This window comes from Macrobrachium nipponense, chromosome 3 (genome assembly GCF_015104395.2).
Source record: "Macrobrachium nipponense isolate FS-2020 chromosome 3, ASM1510439v2, whole genome shotgun sequence".
Taxonomy (NCBI): domain Eukaryota; kingdom Metazoa; phylum Arthropoda; class Malacostraca; order Decapoda; family Palaemonidae; genus Macrobrachium; species Macrobrachium nipponense.
Window position 1 is genome coordinate 134,102,786 of NC_087202.1, and position 22,028 is coordinate 134,124,813.

At 38.1% G+C, this 22,028-nt stretch overlaps 2 protein-coding genes across 3 annotated transcripts in view; both read right to left on the reverse strand.

Annotated features, from left to right (window-relative positions):
* LOC135222068 (high affinity copper uptake protein 1-like) overlaps positions 1–12,766 on the reverse strand; it is a 467,399-nt gene extending 454,633 nt beyond the window's left edge. Inside the window, exon 1 of one of the 2 annotated variants that reach the window (XM_064260229.1) lies at positions 12,761–12,766. The gene's annotated coding sequence lies outside the window, so the exon portion shown is untranslated. Of the gene's footprint in view, positions 1–9,107; positions 9,113–12,760 lie in introns of those variants that run through there. The other variant, XM_064260226.1, reaches the window with a different exon arrangement.
* Positions 9,218–22,028, reverse strand: part of LOC135222525 (dynein axonemal intermediate chain 7 homolog) — a 40,938-nt gene continuing 28,127 nt past the window's right edge. The window contains 10 exon segments of the mRNA XM_064260611.1: positions 9,218–9,945; positions 10,527–10,628; positions 10,910–11,134; positions 12,049–12,144; positions 13,604–13,753; positions 14,017–14,140; positions 15,373–15,538; positions 15,649–15,816; positions 16,290–16,314; positions 20,547–20,687. Of these exon segments, the coding sequence (XP_064116681.1) occupies positions 9,808–9,945; positions 10,527–10,628; positions 10,910–11,134; positions 12,049–12,144; positions 13,604–13,753; positions 14,017–14,140; positions 15,373–15,538; positions 15,649–15,816; positions 16,290–16,314; positions 20,547–20,687 (1,335 nt within the window). The 3' untranslated portion in view covers positions 9,218–9,807.

The window sequence follows — 22,028 nt, forward strand, 5'->3', positions numbered from 1 at the left end:
TTCCGTGAAAATAAATCTATTGATCTAGCAATCACTGAACTGCCAGTCCATTCATTTAAGTGAAAACTCTCACGGGTAAATCGTGTGAGAGTTTTCACTTAAATGAATGAATATTGCATTGGATGTTTGCCCAGTTTTGACAGTATACTTATGCTGTTTAATTCTTACTTCTAAATCCTTGCTAGATTGGCTGATATAAAAAGAGGGGTAATCCAAACGTAGAATTTTCTATATTATGTTGGTGCTTTTCTGAAGGCCATTTTTTATTAGTATTCCTTTTAGTGAGTTATTATAGGAAAAAACAAGGTTGAGATTAAAAGACATTAACAAAGACTTATGGTTTCAAAACCCCTCAAATGAGGGAAGCTACGAATGTTCTCAGAAGTTTCTTTCTCCATGTTACTTTCACTATAAAACTTGTTGCGGGTTTTATTATAGCAAATTCTAATAAAATATGGCCCTAAGGAAAGCAGCAACGTGATATATAAAATTCCATGTTTAGACTGCCTACCTTGTTATATTGGCCAATCTAGCAAGGATTTTAAAGTAAGAATTAAACAGCATAAGTATTCTGTCAAAACTGGGCAACATCCAATGCAATATTCATTCATTTAAGTGAAAACTCTCATAGGATAAATTGGACTGGCAGTTCAGTGATTGTTAGATCAAAAGATTTTGTTTCACGGAATCTTTTAGAATCTCCCATTATGCAACTTGCTTCCAATTGTGGTTTTAACCAAAGCCCCAACATGTATTATTTTGACCCTTGTATTAGTAAAATGTTTAAGAATGACCTTAAACATAAAATTAATTTCTTAATTACAAATCAATTACCTTATAGATATTTTTTGTGGAAATGTGCACTTTGTAAAATTTTTTATTGTTTACCAAAATGAGATTTATTGAATTGTACTTTTGTGTCAATATTTTGTCAGTCACCTCCCTGTATAATATTTTCATTGTCTTGTCCCTGCTTCCGAGCAGTTGGACTTAACCCTTTGTAAACCTCTTAAAATTGTACCCCTGTTTTGGGTACGTCTACTAATTCTTCAGGTGTGTTGGATTCCAGGTACATATTTTCCTTTATGATCCCTATTTGTCATTTATACGAGCTTTCTTTGTAAACTTATTTTCATATTTAAATCAGTCTGCTTAGTAAAGGACGAGAAGTCAAAAGGCCTCGCAGTGATACTCTGTTTGTCCTTTCCTTTGTGGATTTTGTTTTCATTATTTTATATTATATATATACACATACAATATATATGTATGTGTCTGTGTGTATTATATATTATATATATATATATATATATATATATGTATGTGTGTGTGTGTTTTTGCACGTATGTGTGAAAGAGACAGATACAGAGACATCCAGAGGCAAAGAGAGAGACAGACAGAGAGAGAGAGAGAATGCAGTGTGACAGAGAAAACCCTGAATAATTGTATCAACATTACCCTGCATTAGCTAGGCGTGTGGGCACGCTAAGACGAGACGTCCATTCGAGACTTCGAAACAAAAACAGAATAAAAAAGGAGGAGAAAAACAGGGTTAAGGGCTTGTAGTGTTCGCAAGTTCCATTCCAGCCTCAGTAAATGTCCATTTTCATGATGATCAGTCGGGCGGTGGAAGTCGAGCAACAAAGACGGGGAAGATTTAGTATTGCCTCCTGCTGATGAGGGGATTTGTCGTACCTAACCTGACCTCATAGGTCTACAAACTCACAGTGGGATCACTCAAGATGACTTCGCCACAAGTCTCCATAGGAGGGTAGCGCGATCATTACACCCCACGCGGCGCACTGTAGACATTACCTAAGGTTCTTTGCAGCATCCCTTCGGCCACTAGCTGCAACCCCTTTCAGTTCTTTTACTGTACCTCCGTTCATTTTCTCTTTCTTCTATTTTACTTTCCACAATTGTTCCATAGTGCGACTATTTTGAGGTTTTCCTCTAATGACACTTTTCAAACCTTTTTAATTTAGATTTCCCTTTCAGCGTTGAATGACCTCGTAAAACCCAGTGCTGGACCCTTGGCCTTAATTCTACGTTCCTTTCCCAATCAAAAAATTCTATAATGTCATTTTATAGAGACGATTCTCCGCAGATAATGCGATAAGTTTTTTTTCAGTTTCTACAGTACTGGAAGTGAAATTTGACTATGTAGTAATATCATTACATAACTTTAAACTGGCTCTGATAATATGACTATTTCGTATTAAGTATAGAAAAAAAAAAAAGAATAAGAAAACAAGAATATCCTGTTTCTTAAGTTTTAGATGAATCTGAAGACGTACTATACATCACCCAGATATTGGAAGTGCTCGTTAAAAAACTAGTTTGAGTTTTGTTACAGATTTCATTATTAGATTTCACGCATTGTCTGTATAAATGTCATGTTGTAAAACAAAATTATCGCTATATTAATTTCGCAGAAGACCATATTCTGTCTTTTTTACTTCTTCTTCTTCTTTTTGAATAACTTGCATCTCGCCCTAATAGGATTCTGTTTGCATTTATATACGTATGTATGTATATATGCATACACACACACACACACACACACACACACATATATATAGATATATATATCTAATAAAAGGAGCCCATAAAAACACAAAATGTAGAGAGAAAAGTATATTTCATTTGAGACTGCTGTCTCTCTCTTCAGAGAGAGAGACAGCAGTCTCTGAAATATAGTACTTTTCTCCTCTACATTTTGGTGTTTTTATGGGCTCCTTTTATTAGATGGAATTCTGTTGTACAGAACATTTTTACCAGTCATATATATAATATATATATATATATATATTTATATATATATATATTTATATATATATATATATATCCGCAGATACCGAATTCACTTTACCTTGGGAGTAATTTAAATCAAAAGGGAAATATGTGTATGAAAATTATACTTGCCGTTGCCAGGATTCTGACTTGTGCCTTTAGGATTGGTAGTATATGACAGTAAATGGACTTTCGTATATAATTTTATGGTGAGGGACCATAATCATCAGAACATTCTGTAAATTCAAAGATAGTATAATTAAATTGTTATTTATAATCATATTATAGTTCATAAAATACATATGGAATAAATGATGAATCAGTTTCTAAATTCCAAACTAATCCCCTTTGTTATGTCCCCGTAGGGAATTTGTGCCGTCAGTGCACCTCATGCTGTGCACTATACGCATTACCTAGGGTTCTTTGAAGCTTTCCTTTCGTTCCCTTAACTGTACCACCTTTCATATTCTCTTTCTTCCAACTTACTTTCCACTTCTCCTAACAATTGATTCATGGTCCAACTGCGACTTTTCTTCCTGTTACAAATTTCAAACCTTTTACTGTCAATTTCCGTCTCAGCGCTGAATAACCTCATAGGTCCCAGCGCTTGGCTTTTGGCCTAAACTCTCTATTCCCCTCGAGTAGGACGCCTTGACGAGGTGAGGGGCTAGGGGACCCTGGCCTTCTGGCCCGGCCCCTGACGAATCATCCCGCGTAGTTTCTGGCTTCAATGGCAAGGAAACATTTCCACTTTCGCAAAATCTTACTGCTTAGGTGAGCCTGAGAAGGGACCGTGGTTTGGAAGGGGTTTGGATTCAAAGCTAATTGTGGGAGCTGTGGCAGTTGAGTCGCCACCCATTATGGATGGGACCATCACTATCTCAGTGATGGGATTTTCCCATTGCTATCTTGAGGGCGGAACCATCGCCAGGGATCAGCTCGTCGGAATCCAGGGGGAGCTGTTTTGGGGGGATGTGACTACGGGCTTTTGTCCGAAAGCTCACCAATACGTTTGGAGCAGGAGGTCGGCCCCTATTAGTGGAGGCAGAACTCCCAGCAGGCAGATTGGCTTATACCTGGGACACTGGAAGGGTATTGGTGTTATCCCGAGAGGGTATGGTATGGGCTGGACTATTGAGAGCCAAATCTCACTTGTGCCATTGGTGGAGAATGCGAGTACCTCACTGATTCATTCACAATACTTTCTTGATATAACCAAGCAGCTTTGGGTGGGTGGGTGAACCGGTGTAACGTTGAATATGCTCTCCCCTAGAATATGAACTCACCAGTCTTTACTAGACGTATGGTTTGGACACCCCCCCCCCCCCCCCCGTTATTATTATACGTATTATATACACTCCCCTTGAATTGTCTCCACTCCCCCAGTTCTTATTGCATGCATAGTTTGCACTCCCCCAAACAATATTAGGAGAGTTATTTATAATATAAACTTCCTTCTCATTATTTTGCTTCGTACACATATTAGATAACAATCTATAGCGATACAAAGTGGTGATATTAAAACAGCACATCACATAACGTATTACATGTAGTTAAGTCATAGATTATAGCTATGTTAGACATAAATATATATTAGGGATGCGGAATAAGTAAAATATTTCAATTACCCGGAATTTATTACTAAAATCTTTATAATTCCATAATAAAATTATGTATGTATGTGTATATAAATTTATGTATATATATATATATATATATATATATTATATATATATATATATAGTCATATCACATTACCGTGATTCATATACATATATCAAGCACAAATGTCCTTTCATATCTAATTCGCTCTACCTCGGAATTAATATATTTTCATATATGTTTAACCGAAGAATGAAAATATATTAATTCCAAGGTAGAGCGAATTAGATATTAAAGGACATTTGTAGCTCGATCTATATATATATATATATATTATTATATATATATATATACATATATACATGTTTATCCATTCTAATATATATATATTTGTGTACACGAAACTTACGAGAATAAAGTTAAAGTATCAACCCTAAATAAACATGTGTATTGCTTTAATACAATTATTGTATGTAGTCTTGCAGTAGGTCCTTTTCCTCTTCTGCGCTCAAGTAACTTCGGAAATGTTAACAACACGCCTGTTTCGAAACTGTAAAAAGATGCTGCCTCATCTCGTCATTTGTGTACTGTGCCGTGGGGATACCACCACCTGCTAAAAACTCTGTTGTATTGGCAATTGCATAAAGCCTACAGTCTGTCTCATTTAGCTGATGATCACAAGGTATAAGATAAACCTGGAGACAGCCATCTTTGACTTGACAAAAGATGCATACCGTGCTTTCAATTGCTCTTGTGCAGATGCAGTCAAGTTCCTCGGTGTCATGCTGTCTGCAACTTGTATCCTCCCTCTAACTGTTGCAGAAGTGAGCCAGTGATTCCTGTTTTCGTCAAAGTGGATCTGCCTACAATGATAACCTGCTGAAGCAAATCCACTCGCTGTTTGTGACAGCAAAGTTGTGTCTAACCCCTCTACATAATGTTCCTTATTCAACAGGGATTGTGCAGCGTCTATGATCTTATCTATCAGCCACTGGTTATTCCTTATTATGGGCCTGTCTTCATGAGTGAGGTCAATATTGGGTAACCACATTCCAGCAGCAGTTTGCATTTCTGGCTCGGGATACACTCGTTCTCTAGATATATGTTTGTTCGGTCGCTTTCATTTGTATGGCCATCGCTTCTCTCGGAAAATGGCTTCAGATTGCACAAATTCCGCTTTTACTTTAGTTCTACATTTGATGATGAGAGTACGCAAGTGTTATTGTCTAACAGCCTTTCCATTTTATAAGGACCTTTCCATGGAAGTTGATCTTTACCACCCTTTCTATCCAGACGTTTCAGATTCTTTAAAAGAACCAAATTTCCTCGTTTGTAATTCTAGGAAGTGCTGTGTCTGTCGTCACAATTTCGTTGCTGCTTTGCTTGTGCTTTTGCTATATTTGCACTTGCTTTGATATTGCACCTTTCTTTTATGTCTTGCATGACTTGTGCCAATTTTGCGACATAATCTTCATTAAACTCGAATCCTTCTGGCTACCTGTGTTTCTTATTTAACATCCACAGGGAGTTTAGGTTCACGGTTGTAGAGAAGGAAAAATGGAGAGAAACCAGTAGATTTCTGGATGGCTGACCTATGAGCAAATAACGCTCCGCTGAGACAGGAAGCCCACTTATTATCATTTTCATTGAGAATTTTCAATAATTTTTCCTTTATTGTTCGACTCTGGCGCTCCACAAACCCATTTGGTAGAGGATGGTAAGCACTGGTCACCATCTGCTTGGCGCAAGTAAGGGCATGTAAGGTCAATGATACTTTGTTGACGAATTCCCGCACATGATCATTTATTTGAGCATCAATACATGAATGCCTTGTTATGAGCTCAAAAAGAAACCGAGCAACACAGGAAGCGTCTTTGTTTTTAAGTGGTTTGGCTTCTGTCCACTTTGAAAAGTAGTCAATGACCATAACATTGAGCTTGAATCCACCGTATTCTGGGACACAGCATATATCAACACCAATTTGTTTCATGACGCCATTTGGAACAGATACAGAGCGCAATTTTGGTGCCTCAGCTGACAATTTTGGGTTTGCTTTTTGACACTGAGCACTTGATTTCACATAAGCAGACACACCAGCTTCAATGTCAACGCTTATACACTTCGAGATTCTGTACTTTTCCCAGAACCTTTATGAATTTCTTTGATGATGCAGTTTACTTCTTTTTCATTCCACAAAACTTGCACCTGTAGCGGGTCGCAATATCTCTGTTTCCTTCTGTAGAATAATTTGTTATTGATAATACAGAATGACTCGCATGCACGACGAAATTTTTTTCTTTTTATCCGCCATGCCATCAGGATAGGGATGGTGGCTTAGGAAACTGAAAACCTTTTCAAATGAATAATGCTGGCTCCGACGTTCGTCCATGCCCTTACTCGTGGGTGAATCGAAATTTACATCAGCCATCTAACCAGCAAACAGGAAAATGCCCCCACCACTGTTCTATCTCGAAATGCATAGTGTTTTAAACATTACCAGCATTTAAGCAAAAACAGTCAAAGAACACAGGATGATTGTCCACTGAGAAAACAACAATTACCAGGATAAACAAGAATGGCAAGTCATTGTCTGGTTAGCAACCAATGAACAAACTGTCAAGCGTTTAAAATAAACTACAGTAAAACAGGTTAGAGAGAGAGAGAGAGAGAGGAACTGGTTTTTCGAATAAAAATAAATTTATATTTAGCTTCCGGTATCGATGCGTTCCTTGTATCAAAAGTAAACGCCCATTTTGATAAATAATTAATCAATAACTACAAACGCCAGTATTCTCAATTAGATATGAATCCTCCATTACCCGTCAAACACAAGCAGCCATCAGTTGAAGTGTAAAACCTTAAGGGAGCCAAAACTGTTTTCAGAACGAACTAAAGAAGAAGAAGAGAGTTCTCTTTTTGATCTCTGCTATTGTTTGCCGAATAGCTTTATTTAGCCTAGTTTGGCATGTGTGTTTTGTAAGGGTGTAAGGCAGCTTTCAAATCTGTGCTGACGCTTGTCTGATTCCCATCGTAGACACAATAGCCATGTGTGTTGATGCACGGATGTATGTTTGTGTGTGTATGTTATATATGTTTGTTTGTATGCTTTTTTTGTGGAGAGGGGACCGTGAGGAATATAAACTTCTCGTGTGTATTGATGTATGGATGTATGCTTGTATATATATATATATATATATATATATATATATATATATATTATATATATATATATATATGTGTGTGTGTGTGTGTGTGTGTGTGTGTGTGTGTGTGTAATATATTCTTGCTTTTTTTTGTTTAGGTTGTGGGGAGGTCGGGTGGCCGGGGAAGTTCAAGGAACAGTGAGGAACACCATTTAGTGACGCCGAATACAGCTGCACCAATACATAAACTTGCATGCATATATATAAATAAACTGTATGTTTTTGGGGGGGGGAGGGGCTTGGGAAGTACAGTGGACAATGATAAATTACCATTCCGTGAAGCTGAATACAACTGCACCAACATATAAATTCAATACGTCCCTAGTACGGACATCGGACGCAGTATTGCTTCTGCCCTCGTTACTGGCGTGTCGTTTGTCACTTCAACATTTATTGCATCAGCTAAATCTCCTCCCGAGATAGTTATGTTTGCTTGCTTCGCCCTGTCACAACAGACATCCCCGGCCGGGATCCGCCGCTGCCATGGGTCGATGGGACAAAAACAAAAAACGTGCGGAAAGCGCTTCTTTCTTCCTGTGCGTTTGTGATTGTCACTCTCTATCTGTGGGAATGCCACTGCATTTGGGTTGATTACATATATGTGTGTGTGTGTGTGTGCGTGCTACAAATGTCTTTTAATAGTCAATTCGCTCTACCTTGGAAATAATATATATTCATATATGTTAACCGAAGGCGAATTTTTTTAGTTGATAAGTTAGACGTCTCTAGGGACCGAACCATCGAATAGACAAGAACTCAAGACTGCAGTGTCGCCTTCAGACACACGACCCACAAGGGAGGTATAAGTTGATATCGCATCAAACCTACATATCACTGTCAAACCCAGGTATTTGGAATTAGAATAGACTTCTACCATATATATATATATATATATATATATATATATATATATATATATATATATATATATATATACATATATATTATATATAAAATATTTGTGTGCAAATGAATGAATGGAATTTGTTTATAATCTAAAGATCTAAATTCACGTAGCACCATAAATCTAAACCTACGTCAAGAAAAGCTTATAAGAAACTGAAATAGAATTTTCTTACCTTTTGAAATTAAGCAAGGGGTCATCCAATCTTCAGCTTACCCGGATTTTCCCGTCTCGCATAAGTTGTAAACATTATATTCCTAACTTAAACGTCAATTCAAACATAGAGCCTTGTTTCACCGACGAAGATTAGAGTCAACTTGCTATATCTTATTAGAAATATTTTTTTCTGTGCTGTTTAACATGACCATTATTTATTTTTCAAATTTTCATTCTAACAAATAAATCATAAATATCCTACCATAAAATTCCTGTATCTAACTCAACGCAAAACACCTTTTTCAGACCTATTTAGCCTTTTTCATGGACCTTTCCTACAAGTTTGTAGGCTTAATCCCCTAGTAAACGATTATCGCTATTTACAATGACACTAGCAGACAAGCATATAGGTAACCTGAGTTATTATTTTGGAAACTATTTGTCAAAAAATATTCGTGTTTTCCACTAAGTTAACCAATTTCTAAACCATTATAATAATTAACAGGAAAAGACTATAGTAGTAAAAGAACCTCTCATATAATCGGCAAAATTATATTTCTAACATCATTTGTTTTAGGTCGTTAACAAGAAAAAGAATATTCGTCACTCGATTAGCAATCGGGACCGTTCGTCTGTAACAGCGAGAGTCATTCGTCATTCGTCCATCAGGCCGAGGTGATTCGTCAGTCGTTTAGCACTGCGAGATAATTCGTCAGTCATTTATGATCATGAGATTACTCACCAATCACATAGCACCACGAGATAATTTGAAAGTCATTTACAAGCATGAGATGTCAGCTATTAAGCAGCATGAGATCATTTATCAGCCGTTTCTGAGCACGAGATAATTCACCAGTCATTTAGCAGCACAGGATACTTTGTCAGTGGCTTAGCAGCACGTGATAATTCGTCAATAATTTGGCAGTACGAGATAATTCGTCAGTCATTTTAGTAGCGCGAGATAATTCGTCAGTCATTTACAGCACGAGATAATTTGTCAGTCGTTTATCACCACGAGATAATTCGTCAGTCATTTTAGTAGCGCAAGATAATTCGTTAGTCATTTAGCAGCATGAGATAATTCGTCAGTTGTTTAGCAGCAAGAGATAAATCGTCAGTCACTTTAGCAGCACGAGAGAATTCGTGAGTCGCTTAGCAGTACGAGATAATCGACGACGACTTCAGCATCGTGTGGATTGTGTGGGTGAAGACAGGCGACGCTGCCTTGACGATTTGATTCACTTCCGGTCCTAAGTCGTCGAGGACCATCTGGTAGAGGTCAGCGTGGTACTGTTGGTGACATAGAAATCAAAGATAGTTAGGGAAATGTTCCTGTTATTATAAACATGATTCCACTGTCATCATGAAACGCATAATGAGGTATGATGGTGAAGTATTAAAAAATATAAGGAAAATAGCTCCATTATGTCTACACTATTTGAAAACGACTCATCACCACTTCGTAATTTATAGAAGAATTCATTAATCCCTATATATATCTTCGGCATCCTTAACAGTTAGATTATTCAAACTTTATTAAGATTTTATAGTTGCAATAGGCACATTTTATAAATGCATTCATTAAACCTAACAGTAAGATGATGTTAACCTATAGTAAGTTTTTATAGATGCAATACACAATGGTCACAATTTATAGCAGCATACATAAGTCGTTATGTATCTTTGGCACCCTTAACAGATAGATGATTTAATCTATATTAAGTTTTATAGAAGCAATATGCAATAGACATGATTAATAGAAAAGCATATATTGATTGTTATATATCGACGGCATCCTTAACAGTTACAATATGTAACCTGCAGTGTGATTTTGTATGTGCAATAATCATAATGGAGAATCCACACTTCACCTTTTCGGGGTCTTCCTGATTCATGGAGAAGGCCTGAGATATTTCCGTGCATTCCAGGACACACGTCCTCTGGGGAGTCACCAGCACCAGAGGCTGTCCCACCTGCCAGTTGGAATAGAAAATCATTGGGCGCGTGAACCTTTCACTCGGATTTCAATATGAATATCAAGTGAAATATTTCTCTCTCTCTCTCTCTCTCTCTCTCTCTCTCTCTCTCCCAAAAGAAGAACATTCCCTCTCTCTCTCTCTCAAAAGGAGAACATTCTCTGAAACAGAACTCTCTCAATTTCTCTCTCTCTCAATAGGAGAGCATTCTCTCTCTGAAAGAGAGAAGTTTTCTCTCTCTCTCTCTCTCTCTCTCTCTCTCTGTCCTCTGTACTGACCTGACTCTCATCAGAGATCAGTTTCTTAGTCTTCATCTGGAAGACGAGTTTATTCTGTCCAGCCAAGAGGTTCCAGCGACTCCAGGCGAAGTTGATGGCGGGTGCCACCAGGGCCATGCAGCGGTACAGGTGTTGTTCCGTAGGGCGGTGTTTGGATGGTAGTCCGTCTATATAGCAGTAACTGTCTCGATCGGGGAATAGATTGATGCCGTAAAACTGCAGGGTCTGGAAAACGTTGAGATACAGTCAAGTTCTGCTCAGATTCCATTGTATTCTTTCTTAAGTAGGACCAAGGATGCGATTTTCTGAGAAGACCGGAATTAGGATACATTCAAGTTCTGAAGCCTCCACTGAACCAGTTTCTTTCTGAAGTGGTACTAGTGATGAGTTTTTCCTGACTAGAAATTTTGCTAAGATTCCACTGAATTGGTTTGTTATTAAGTGCTGCCAAGGCTGCAGTTTGCTTAAGGGAAGATGGGAATTTGGATACAGTCAAGTTCTGCTAAGATTCCACTGAACTGCATTGTTTCTTTCTTAAGCGGTGCCAAGGATGCGATTTTCTGAGAAGATGAATAATTGTCTACCTCTGGGAAGTGTTGGTAGGAAAATTGAACTGGTAATATGAACAGGTGCGTAATGATATCCAAAAATAAAAATTGAGCAGTAAGATGAAACTATAAAAGATGGCGTTTTCTGACAAGATGAATAATTGTCTAGCTGGAAAATGTTCCCAGGATAATCTAAGATTAACCTCTGCCTCGATGTTACAGTCAAATAAGTTACAACCCTTTGGGTGGCCTGCCTTGATATTTTGCCAAAATGATCTTGCAAAGGGACTACAGAAAAATCAAAAGAAAATTACGAAGTAAAGGGGAATTGACTGTGATCTATTGGAATACGTTTCGTTTCTTGTTTTCTAACTGAAATTCATTGGAATCTTTCTCAAATATAATCAGATGTGGAGAGAGAAAATTCTGTTTATGCAAATACTTGAATGATAAAACAAGAAATTAACCAGAGAGGCTTCATGTCAAGAGTGATGTGAAAAGAGTACATAAGAATGAGAGGAATCTCCAGCACAACAAAACCTATTTCTTTACTATTTATTCCATCCAATGAAACTGTTACAATGGACTTACATTAATGAGAGTCTTCGGCTTCATTGGTTTGTTATATAGGTGTGAAAGGGCACTGCGGGCGCCATCTTGAAGGTTCGACAGTTGAACGTTTCCTTCCTGTATGATACAAGAAATTAAATCTGACAGTAAACGCAAATTCTTAACTCTTATTATCGAGATATATATATATATATATATATATATATATATATATAATATATATATATATACATATATATAAATATATATATATATATATATATATATATATATGTATATATATACGTAATATATATATATATATATATATATATATATATATATGTAGGTTACATAATAAAGATATGGAATGTTATTCCATATACGTATATAAAAAACTAAAACTATGATTAATTAAAACCAGTGACCCAAGAGGTCAACCAGATTGCTTGCAGGAATGTGATCAGACCAGAGACAATAAAGTATGCTAAGATGACGTATACAATAAAGTAGGCTAAGATGACGTGCCGTCACCTGTGGTCCTTCATTTGTTTTGAAAAACATTAGTCCAAGCTTCCTGCTTGAGACAACTACAGCGACATATAATTCAAACGGCCTACGTGATTTGTAATCTATGTCATTTGTGTATATGTTCATATGTTCGAGCTACTGTCTGCTTCCTTTATGATTTGTAAACGAGATTGTAGTCAGATTTGAATTAGCAATCTCAGAAGAATAGATGTATTTTTTATACTTCGTGTTTTCTACTAGAACTTCCCATCAGAAAGAAGATATCATCATGAGTTGAAACATCTCCGTCGTCCTAACCAGAGAAGATACTGACTTCGTAAGTTATCATCAAACCCCAAGAGTATGGAAGTGCATAACCAACCGACTTAGCGTAAGATTATCGCAAGTCTAACATAACCCCACAGGGCGCCTTATTATACAAGGCAACAGCCCTTTCATATATTACGTGTATATATATATATTATATATTATATATATATATATTTATATATTTTTATATATTTATATATATATATATAATTATATATATATATATTCAATTGTATTCCACAGAGGAAATTGAAAATGGTTTATCTCAGAAAATGCTCCAAGAAGAGGTCCATTGGAGGACGAAATTGTTGGGCATTTTCTGAGATAAACCATTTTCATTTTCCTATGTGGAATACAAATGAATTTACATATCTTCGTGCCTAAGAAGATTACCAGTACTGTATGTGTATATATATATATATATATATATATATATATATATATATATATATATATATATATATATATATATATATATATATATATATACACATATAAAGCATACGGCCACGAAAAATTGGCACAATAAAGCGCTAGATCTTTTGTCTTTAAGGCATTTTTAAGTACATAATGTACTCCACTTATATTTCATGTCACATTTTTATTCCCGGGATGGAAGCTTTACATATATGTGCATATATATATAAAGTATATACGTGTCATTCAAATGCGTCTGTGCCCGAACAATTTTTATGTAACCCCTTGTACCAGCAGTTAATGAAATCCTAACCAGCAACGACACCTTCCATGATCCTACCATGATCGTAAACTCCGCCTGGACGACAGCTGCACTGAGAGTGAGAGAAACGGCGTCGGTTCCCCTCGGTTTCAATTCCCAGCTCTGGAAAGGCAGGTTTGCGTAGCGGTTCATCGCTAGACCCATGACGCCTAGGCGAGTGGTGCGGAACTAAACAAAAACATTAAGGGGCGAATGTTGGTATAGCGATTACAGATACTTCAAAATTACAAAAAGGAAATGTTATTATTATCAATATGCTGTTAGACTTTCTCTTGTGAGTTTGTCTTCGTCATACCAGCTAATATTCAGAACAGGGAAATGTGTATTCACAACAAAAAGCACAGGAATTTTCAAAGGTTGACACGATGTCCATTCACAAACTCTCTCTCTCTCTCTCTCTCTCTCTCTCTCTCCTCTCTCTCTCCACCCACCTGCATAACACACTGTTCTTCGTTGTACTTTACATCCTGAAAGTAGACATTCGTCCAGTACCGATTCACTTCGTCCCACAGGACCATCAAGGGGGGCTCAAACCAAAAGGCAGAATCAGGTAGTCTGTTATGGAGAGAGAGGGAGAGAAAGACTGTTATGTAAGATGCATTCCGTATGTCTATCGGTGTAGTTAGCTTTCTGTCTGCCTGTCTGTACCTCTGGTTGTCTAATGTTTTCTGTGAATATGCGAACGAAGAACTTAGAATATTATATATATATATATATATATATATATATATATATATATATATATATATATATATATATATATATATATATATATATTACACATATGGCGACGAAGATCAGCAGAAAACTTACTGAAATTCTTGCTCGTAAGTTCCGGAATATATATCAACAGCCCTGCTTAAAAATTCCCTACACAATTGCGAGTTTAAATGGCATCATTTTAATTTACTCACACACTGGGAGCTGAAAGTACCTAGACATAATAATATGTCAAACACATTCCCGTTCAAAATAAAACTCCAGTTTCAAGCGGAGGTAATGAATTCATTTTCCAGCCTCTCTCTTGCCTGCTGAAGTTTTTACAAATACTTATAACATTAGCTTACGTAGAATTGAATTTCGTCAAGAATATGTATACCAGAGGTCGTAAATTTTCGTCTTATTTCTAATATACAATTGTACAGTGGAGAGTCCTTCGCAAGGGTACTGAGGTGCAAGAAATAAGATAGGGTTCATATTCTAATTTGGAGAGCAAATTCATTGTTAATCGCCGAATCTCAGTATAAGAACTTCTTTAGTGCGTGCGTATTTCATAACAAAAGTAAATTAGACAAGTGATATTTCAGAAACATCAGATGACGATAGGATATGGTGATTAAGATCTTAGGCAAGGGACAGATTAAGCTAGCTAAAATAAGATCACAGCCTCTCTCCTATCCTGGTGTCAAGATATCCTGTCGATCAAAAAGGGAATAGATTCTCCCTTAACAACGCCCAGTTCAAAAGTTACAAAATTAAAAAATGAACCATTTTTCGTAAGGCATTTCTTGGTGAATGTATGGCTAAAAGAGGGCAGAAAATATTAACATAGATCAAAGATTATTTTGAAATTGAAATGACGTCAAAACCTTCGTGAACTAATGGTTCATGTTTTGTCGTCTTGCGAAAAAAGTATAAGCTGTGAATAGTGTTGCTTCCATACTTTGAATGCCTTGATATAGGCTGTTAAAACATCCACTTACTGAACAACTGACTGCATTGCCAACCTTTATACTAAAAAAAACGTGTTTTGTGATTTCGCCTATGGGTATTTCTCAGTTACATACTTTATTGTGATGAGGAGTAATTTCTGAAGTTCCTTCTCCAGCTGCCTCATTTCTTGCTCAACGGCCTCAGGATCACGTCTCCTTTGGCTGCTTCCTTCCCCGGACGAATTTGGAGGGTTATATTTGGCTTGCCAGTGAATACGGGACACGCTGCAAACTTCTTCAACTGCAAGAGAAATTAGTATGGTTACCCTCTCTCATTTCTTGCGCGAAATTCACTCCTTGCGGCCCTATGGCTCAGGATACTCGTCACAATTGCAATAAAAAAAAAAATACCTTGCGTGATGGTGCAGTCCACAAGAACTCTTGGTTGAGGAGGCACCTCCAGTAAGTCGATTGTGTATATACCTCCTTGGACGCGGTGCTTTCTCAAATTCAACTCCCCTGGGGCTGTGTCTGTGAGGTGAGGGGACTTGGGTTTTGGTGGGGCAGCTGGAGGCGCTCCTGGTAAGAAAAAACAAAGTTAACCAAGGTGTCATCGGAAATCCAACCCTAATCCTTTTAAAAAAAGGTGGAAAATGTCGTTGGTTTAAAATTATAATTAGCCCGTTAGACCACGTGAACACAAGTACTACAAATGACTGGAACTTTCAGAAGTTGTAGCGAGCGCATGAATATACATCATTTGCAATTAGGTTTTGAAGCAGACTTAAAATTAGATGACGGATTGGCGCAATCTTACGTAGCCCTATAATCTTACAACAGCATATAATACGCAAGGCTGTCATCTGTGTATTTGCTAATACTGTTTACTTATTTACTTAATGTTCTCTTGAAAACATTATGTATATATATATGAACAAGTCATTTACTTTTAAGCACTTGATATTCTTAGGCTGAAGTCACATAATATTCTAGCATGAAAGCTACGGAATAGTGTCTAAATATAATTTTAAAAAAATTGTCTCTGTATTTACCCATATTGTCCTTTCCATCGCCTTCCTGAAAAAGAAAGTTGAAGCAGATAGAGATCGAAATGGCACTGAAATTATTAGGCTAATGTCCGTTTGTGGGTGTGAGTGTATGTGTGCACGCAAAGGTCTAGCTTGCTTCTGCTACAGACAGAAACGGCACAGGGAATTTTTTTATCATTACTACCTATCTCCCTAGAATTCTATTACGGGCCTGCTTTTCAAGATAAATTTTATAACACGAAAGAACTTTTATTTTTACATTCAGGCTCATTTATTAAACTTCATCTACAGTCTTCATTGTTACATTTCCAAGTCAGAGGTCGAGTAGGAGGGTTAATGGTTCATAACAGTTATCATCGTTTCCTTTAATTCCCCTATCAGTATCATCATCAAGTAATTTGCCTTGGATATAATTTTTTTTTTTTTTCTTGTGAGCTGTGCAATATATTATTGTACGAATGTATTCATTAATATTTCTTTTAGACTTGATTCTTGGTGCTTTTACGTTCCCTCTGCATTCAACTATAATTCCTTTCTTATTTATCGGTGTTCTTTCATTCCCTCCTTATTTTGCTGTAATTCTCTGCTCTGGAGCCTGTTTTCATTGTATTCACACTTGGCCATTCTACATAATAATAATAATAATAATAATAATAATAATAATAATAATAATAATAATAATAATAGGGTGGGTCCAGCTATGGGTTAAATAGCAAAACTCAGCAATGATGGAAAGAAATGAAGGAATAAACGACAACGACGTAAATGGAACCTCTGGCAACAGAGGAGCTTCGTCCGGCAACCAGGTATTCAACCCAATTGAAGGGGAAGACGGTCAGGTACTTGGAGGTCGTCATCCAGCAACTGATCACCACAACGAAAGTAATCAACAGCCTAAGATTGGAGTTACAGAAGCAAAAAGGAAGAAATGGACACGAGAAGAAAATAAGGAAATATGGAGATGCTACATCAGAAGCAACCCAACGGAGAGAGGATATAGAAGAAGATTGGTCAACATCTGGAATGAGAGGAATAACACAAACAGCAGAGGGCTGGCAGACCAAGTAAGGAACATAAAGAAAAACAACTGGCTCTCCCCAAACAGAAAGAGAAGAACTGGAAAGGGAAATGTCACACGACAACGAATTACACGAAGACGAACTGAGAGACGTTGCCACAGAAGAACGACAGGGAGATGAGGTATCAACAACGACACACGAAGAAACACCGACGAAGTAACAGAGAGGACGGAATGGTAGAAAAGATTAGACAATGGATGAGCCAGATACAGAGAGAACAAAGATCCCCTCCATGAAAGCCTAAAACACCAAGAAATTAAGGAGAAAACAAGTGAGGTTCAATGGAAATAATGGCATAATACACACCACCAGTTTTCCACATAAACAAATAACTTGTATATGCAGGAGCAAGATTAGTAGCAGAACTGATGGGGCGGATTTCGAACACCAACACCACCAGCCACAACCAACCCAACAGAAACCAAAACAGCAACTCCTTGGAAAAGGCGCCTGGAAAAGCAAACATGGTGATGAGATCTGACTTGAGTAAACTGAAAGAGATGGCAGAAAAAAGGCTAAGAGGCAAGAAAACAAGGGAGGAACTGAACGAGAAATACAAAGTACAAGAGAGGGGACTAAACAACACAATAGAGATGTAAAACAGAGGCTAAGGCCAAAGCACATAAGATCCAACGGTAACATGAACAGGAATAAGGGATACCAACAGAACAAACTATTCGGAACCAACCAGAAAAGACTATACAGCCAACTAAGAGAGAAGACAACCACCCAGAAATTCCTGAAGCCGAATCAAGTAGAGACTCTGGGAAAACATATGGAGTAATCCGGTATCACACAACAAAAACAAGCAACATGGCTCCAGGAAGTCAAGGAAAAAAAGAAACAGGGAGAATAAAAGATTCACAGAGATCACGACAGACACAGTCAGACACCAACTAAAGAAAAATGCCAAAACTGGAAAGCCCCAGGTCCCGAATGAAGTTCCATGGGATATCTGACTCGCAAAAACTTTCAAGGGGCCCTTACACCCACGAATAGCAGACCAACTCCAGCATTGTATCTCAAATCACCATGCACCCAAATGGATGACCACAGAAGAACATCCTTAGTACAAAAGACAAGAGTAAGGGAAATATAGCCAGTAACTACAGGCTATCACCTGCCCTACCAATAATGTGGAAGTTACTAACAGGTATCATCAGTGAAAGGCTATACAATTACCTAGAGGAGAACAAACACCATCCCCCACCAACAGAAAGGCTGCAGAAGGAAGTGTAGGGGCACAAAAGACCAGCTCCTCATAGACAAAATGGTAATGAAGAACAGTAGGGGAAGGAAAACCAACCTAAGCATGCATGGATAGACTATAAGAAAGCCTTCGACATGATGCCACCACACATGGCTAATAGAATGCCTGAAATATATGGGGTCAGAGGAAAACACCATCAGCTTCCTCAAAAATACAATGCGCAACTGGAATACAATACTTACAAGCTCTGGAATAAGACTAGCAGAGGTTTAATTATCAGGAGAGGGATCTTCCAGGGCGACTCACTGTCCCCACTACTCTTCGTAGTAGCCATGATTCCCATGGACAAAAGTACTACAGAAGATGGATGCCGGGTACCAACTCAAGAAAAGAGGCAACAGAATCAACCATCTGATGTTCATGGACGACATCAAGCTGTATGGTAAGAGCATCAAGGAAATAGATACCCTAATTCCAGACTGTAAGGATTGTATCTGGGGGGACATCAGGATGGAGTTTGGAATAGAAAAAATGCGCTTAGTCAACATACAAAAAGGCAAAGTAACGAGAAACTGAAGGGATAAAGCTACCAGATGGGAGCAACATCAAACACATAGATGAGACAGGATACAAATTACCTGGGAATGGAAGGAGGAGATATAAACACCAAGAGATGAAGGACACGATCAGGAAAGAATATATCAAGAGACTCAAGGCGATACTCAAGTCAAACTCAACGCCGGAAATATGATAAAAGCCATAAACATATGGGCAGTGCCAGTAATCAGATACAGCGCAGGAATAGTGGAATGGACGAAGCAGAACTCCGCAGCATAGATCAGAAAACGAGAAAACCAATATGACAATACACAAAGCACTACACCCAAGAGCAAATACGGACAGACTATACATAACACGAAAGGAAGGAGGGAGAGGACTACTAAGTATAGAGGACTGTTCAACACACGAGAACAGAGCACTGGGGCAATATCTGAAACCAGTGAAGACGATTGGCTAAAGAGTGCATGGGAAGAAGGACTAATAAAAGTAGACGAAGACCCAGAAATATACAGAGACAGGAGAATGACAGACAGAACAGAGGACTGGCACAACAAACCAATGCACGGACAATACATGAGACAGACTAAAGAACTAGCCAGCGATGACACATGGGAATGGCTACAGAGGGGAGCTAAAGAAGGAAACTGAAGGAATGATAACAGCGGCACACGATCAGGCCCTAAGAACCAGATATGTTCAAAGAAACGATAGATGGAAATAACATCTCTCCCATATGTAGGAAGTGCAATACGAAAAATGAAACCATAAACCACATAGCAAGCGAATGCCCGGCACTTGCACAGAACCAGTACAAAAAGAGGCATGATTCAGTGGCAAAAGCCCTCCACTGGAGCCTGTGCAAGAAACATCAGCTACCTTGCAGTAATAAGTGGTACGAGCACCAACCTGAGGGAATGATAGAAAACGATCACGCAAAGATCCTCTGGGACTATGGTATCAGGACGGATAGGGTGATACGTGCAAACAGACCAGACGTGACGTTGATTGACAAAGTCAAGAAGACAGTATCACTCATTGATGTCGCAATACCATGGGACACCAGAGTTGAAGAGAAAGAGAGGGAAAAAATTGATAAGTATCAAGATCTGAAAATAGAATAAGAAGGATATGGGATATACCAGTGGAAATCGTACCCTAATCATAGGAGCACTAGGCACGATCCCAAAGATCCCTGAAAAGGAATCTAGAAAAACTAGAGGCTTGAAGTAGCTCCGGGCCTCCTTATGCAGAAGAGTGTGATCCTAGAAACGGCGCACATAATAAGAAAAGTGATGGACTCCTAAGGAGGCAGGATGCAACCCGGAACCCCACACTATAAATACCACCCAGTCGAATTGGAGGACTGTGATAGAGCAAAAAAAAAAAAAAAAATAATCAATCCTAACTTACCGCCTCCTGGGATTGATCCTCTGGGGGAGGTGGGTCCTCTTCGGGAATGTCTTCCTCTGCGGATGGATGAAGAGAGAATGACGAAAGGTTTCCGCACCATATCTGATATTCACTGTACTGTAAACTCTCATAGATGACTGCCTGTGCGCTGTCGACACGTTAGAGAATGAAAATCTTTACATGTCCTTAGGAAACTTAATACACCAGCTACATGCTGACGAGAAAAAGATAATAAGAAGAATTGAGAAGATTCTATATAAATTAAATGCCGTTGAAACAGCTATTGTATTCAAAAAAAAAAATAATAATAATAATAATAATTTATAATTACAGAAGATGGATGCCGGGTACCAACTCAAGAAAAGAGGCAACAGAATCAACCATCTGATGTTCATGGACGACATCAAGCTGTATGGTAAGAGCATCAAGGAAATAGATACCCTAATCCAGACTGTAAGGATTGTATCTGGGGACATCAGGATGGAGTTTGGAATAGAAAAATGCGCCTTAGTCAACATACAAAAAGGCAAAGTAACGAGAACTGAAGGGATAAAGCTACCAGATGGGAGCAACATCAAACACATAGATGAGACAGGATACAAATACCTGGGAATAATGGAAGGAGGAGATATAAAACGATGAGACAACGATCAGGAAAGAATATATGCAGAGAGACTCAAGGCGATACTCAAGTTCAAACTCAACGCCGGAAATATGATAAAGCCATAAACCACATGGGCAGTGCCAGTAATCAGATACAGCGCAGGAAATAGTGGAATGGACGAAGGCAGAACTCCGCAGCATAGATCAGAAAACGAGGAAACATATGACAATACACAAAGCACTACACCCAAGAGCAAATACGGACAGACTATACATAACAAGAAAGGAAGGAGGGAGAGGACTACTAAGTATAGAGGACTGTGTCAAGATCGAAAACAGAGCACTGGGGCAATATCTGAAAACCAGTGAAGACGAGTGGCTAAAGAGTGCATGGGAAGAAGGACTAATAAAAGTAGACGAAGACCCAGAATATTACAGAGGACATGAGAAAAGACGACAGAAACAGAGGACTGGCACAACAAACCAATGCACGGACAATACATGAGACAGACTAAAGAACTAGCCAGCGATGACAATTGGCAATGGCTACAGAGGGAAGAGCTAAAGAAGGAAACTGAAGGAATGATAACAGCGGCACAAGATCAGGCCCTAAGAACCAGATATGTTCAAAGAACGATAGATGGAAATAACATCTCTCCCATATGTAGGAAGTGCAATACGAAAAATGAAACCATAAACCACATAGCAAGCGAATGCCCGGCACTTGCACAGAACCAGTACAAAAAGAGGCATGATTCAGTGGCAAAAGCCCTCCACTGGAGCCTGTGCAAGAAACATCAGCTACCTTGCAGTAATAAGTGGTACGAGCACCAACCTGAAGGAGTGATAGAAAACGATCTGGCAAAGATCCTCTGGGAC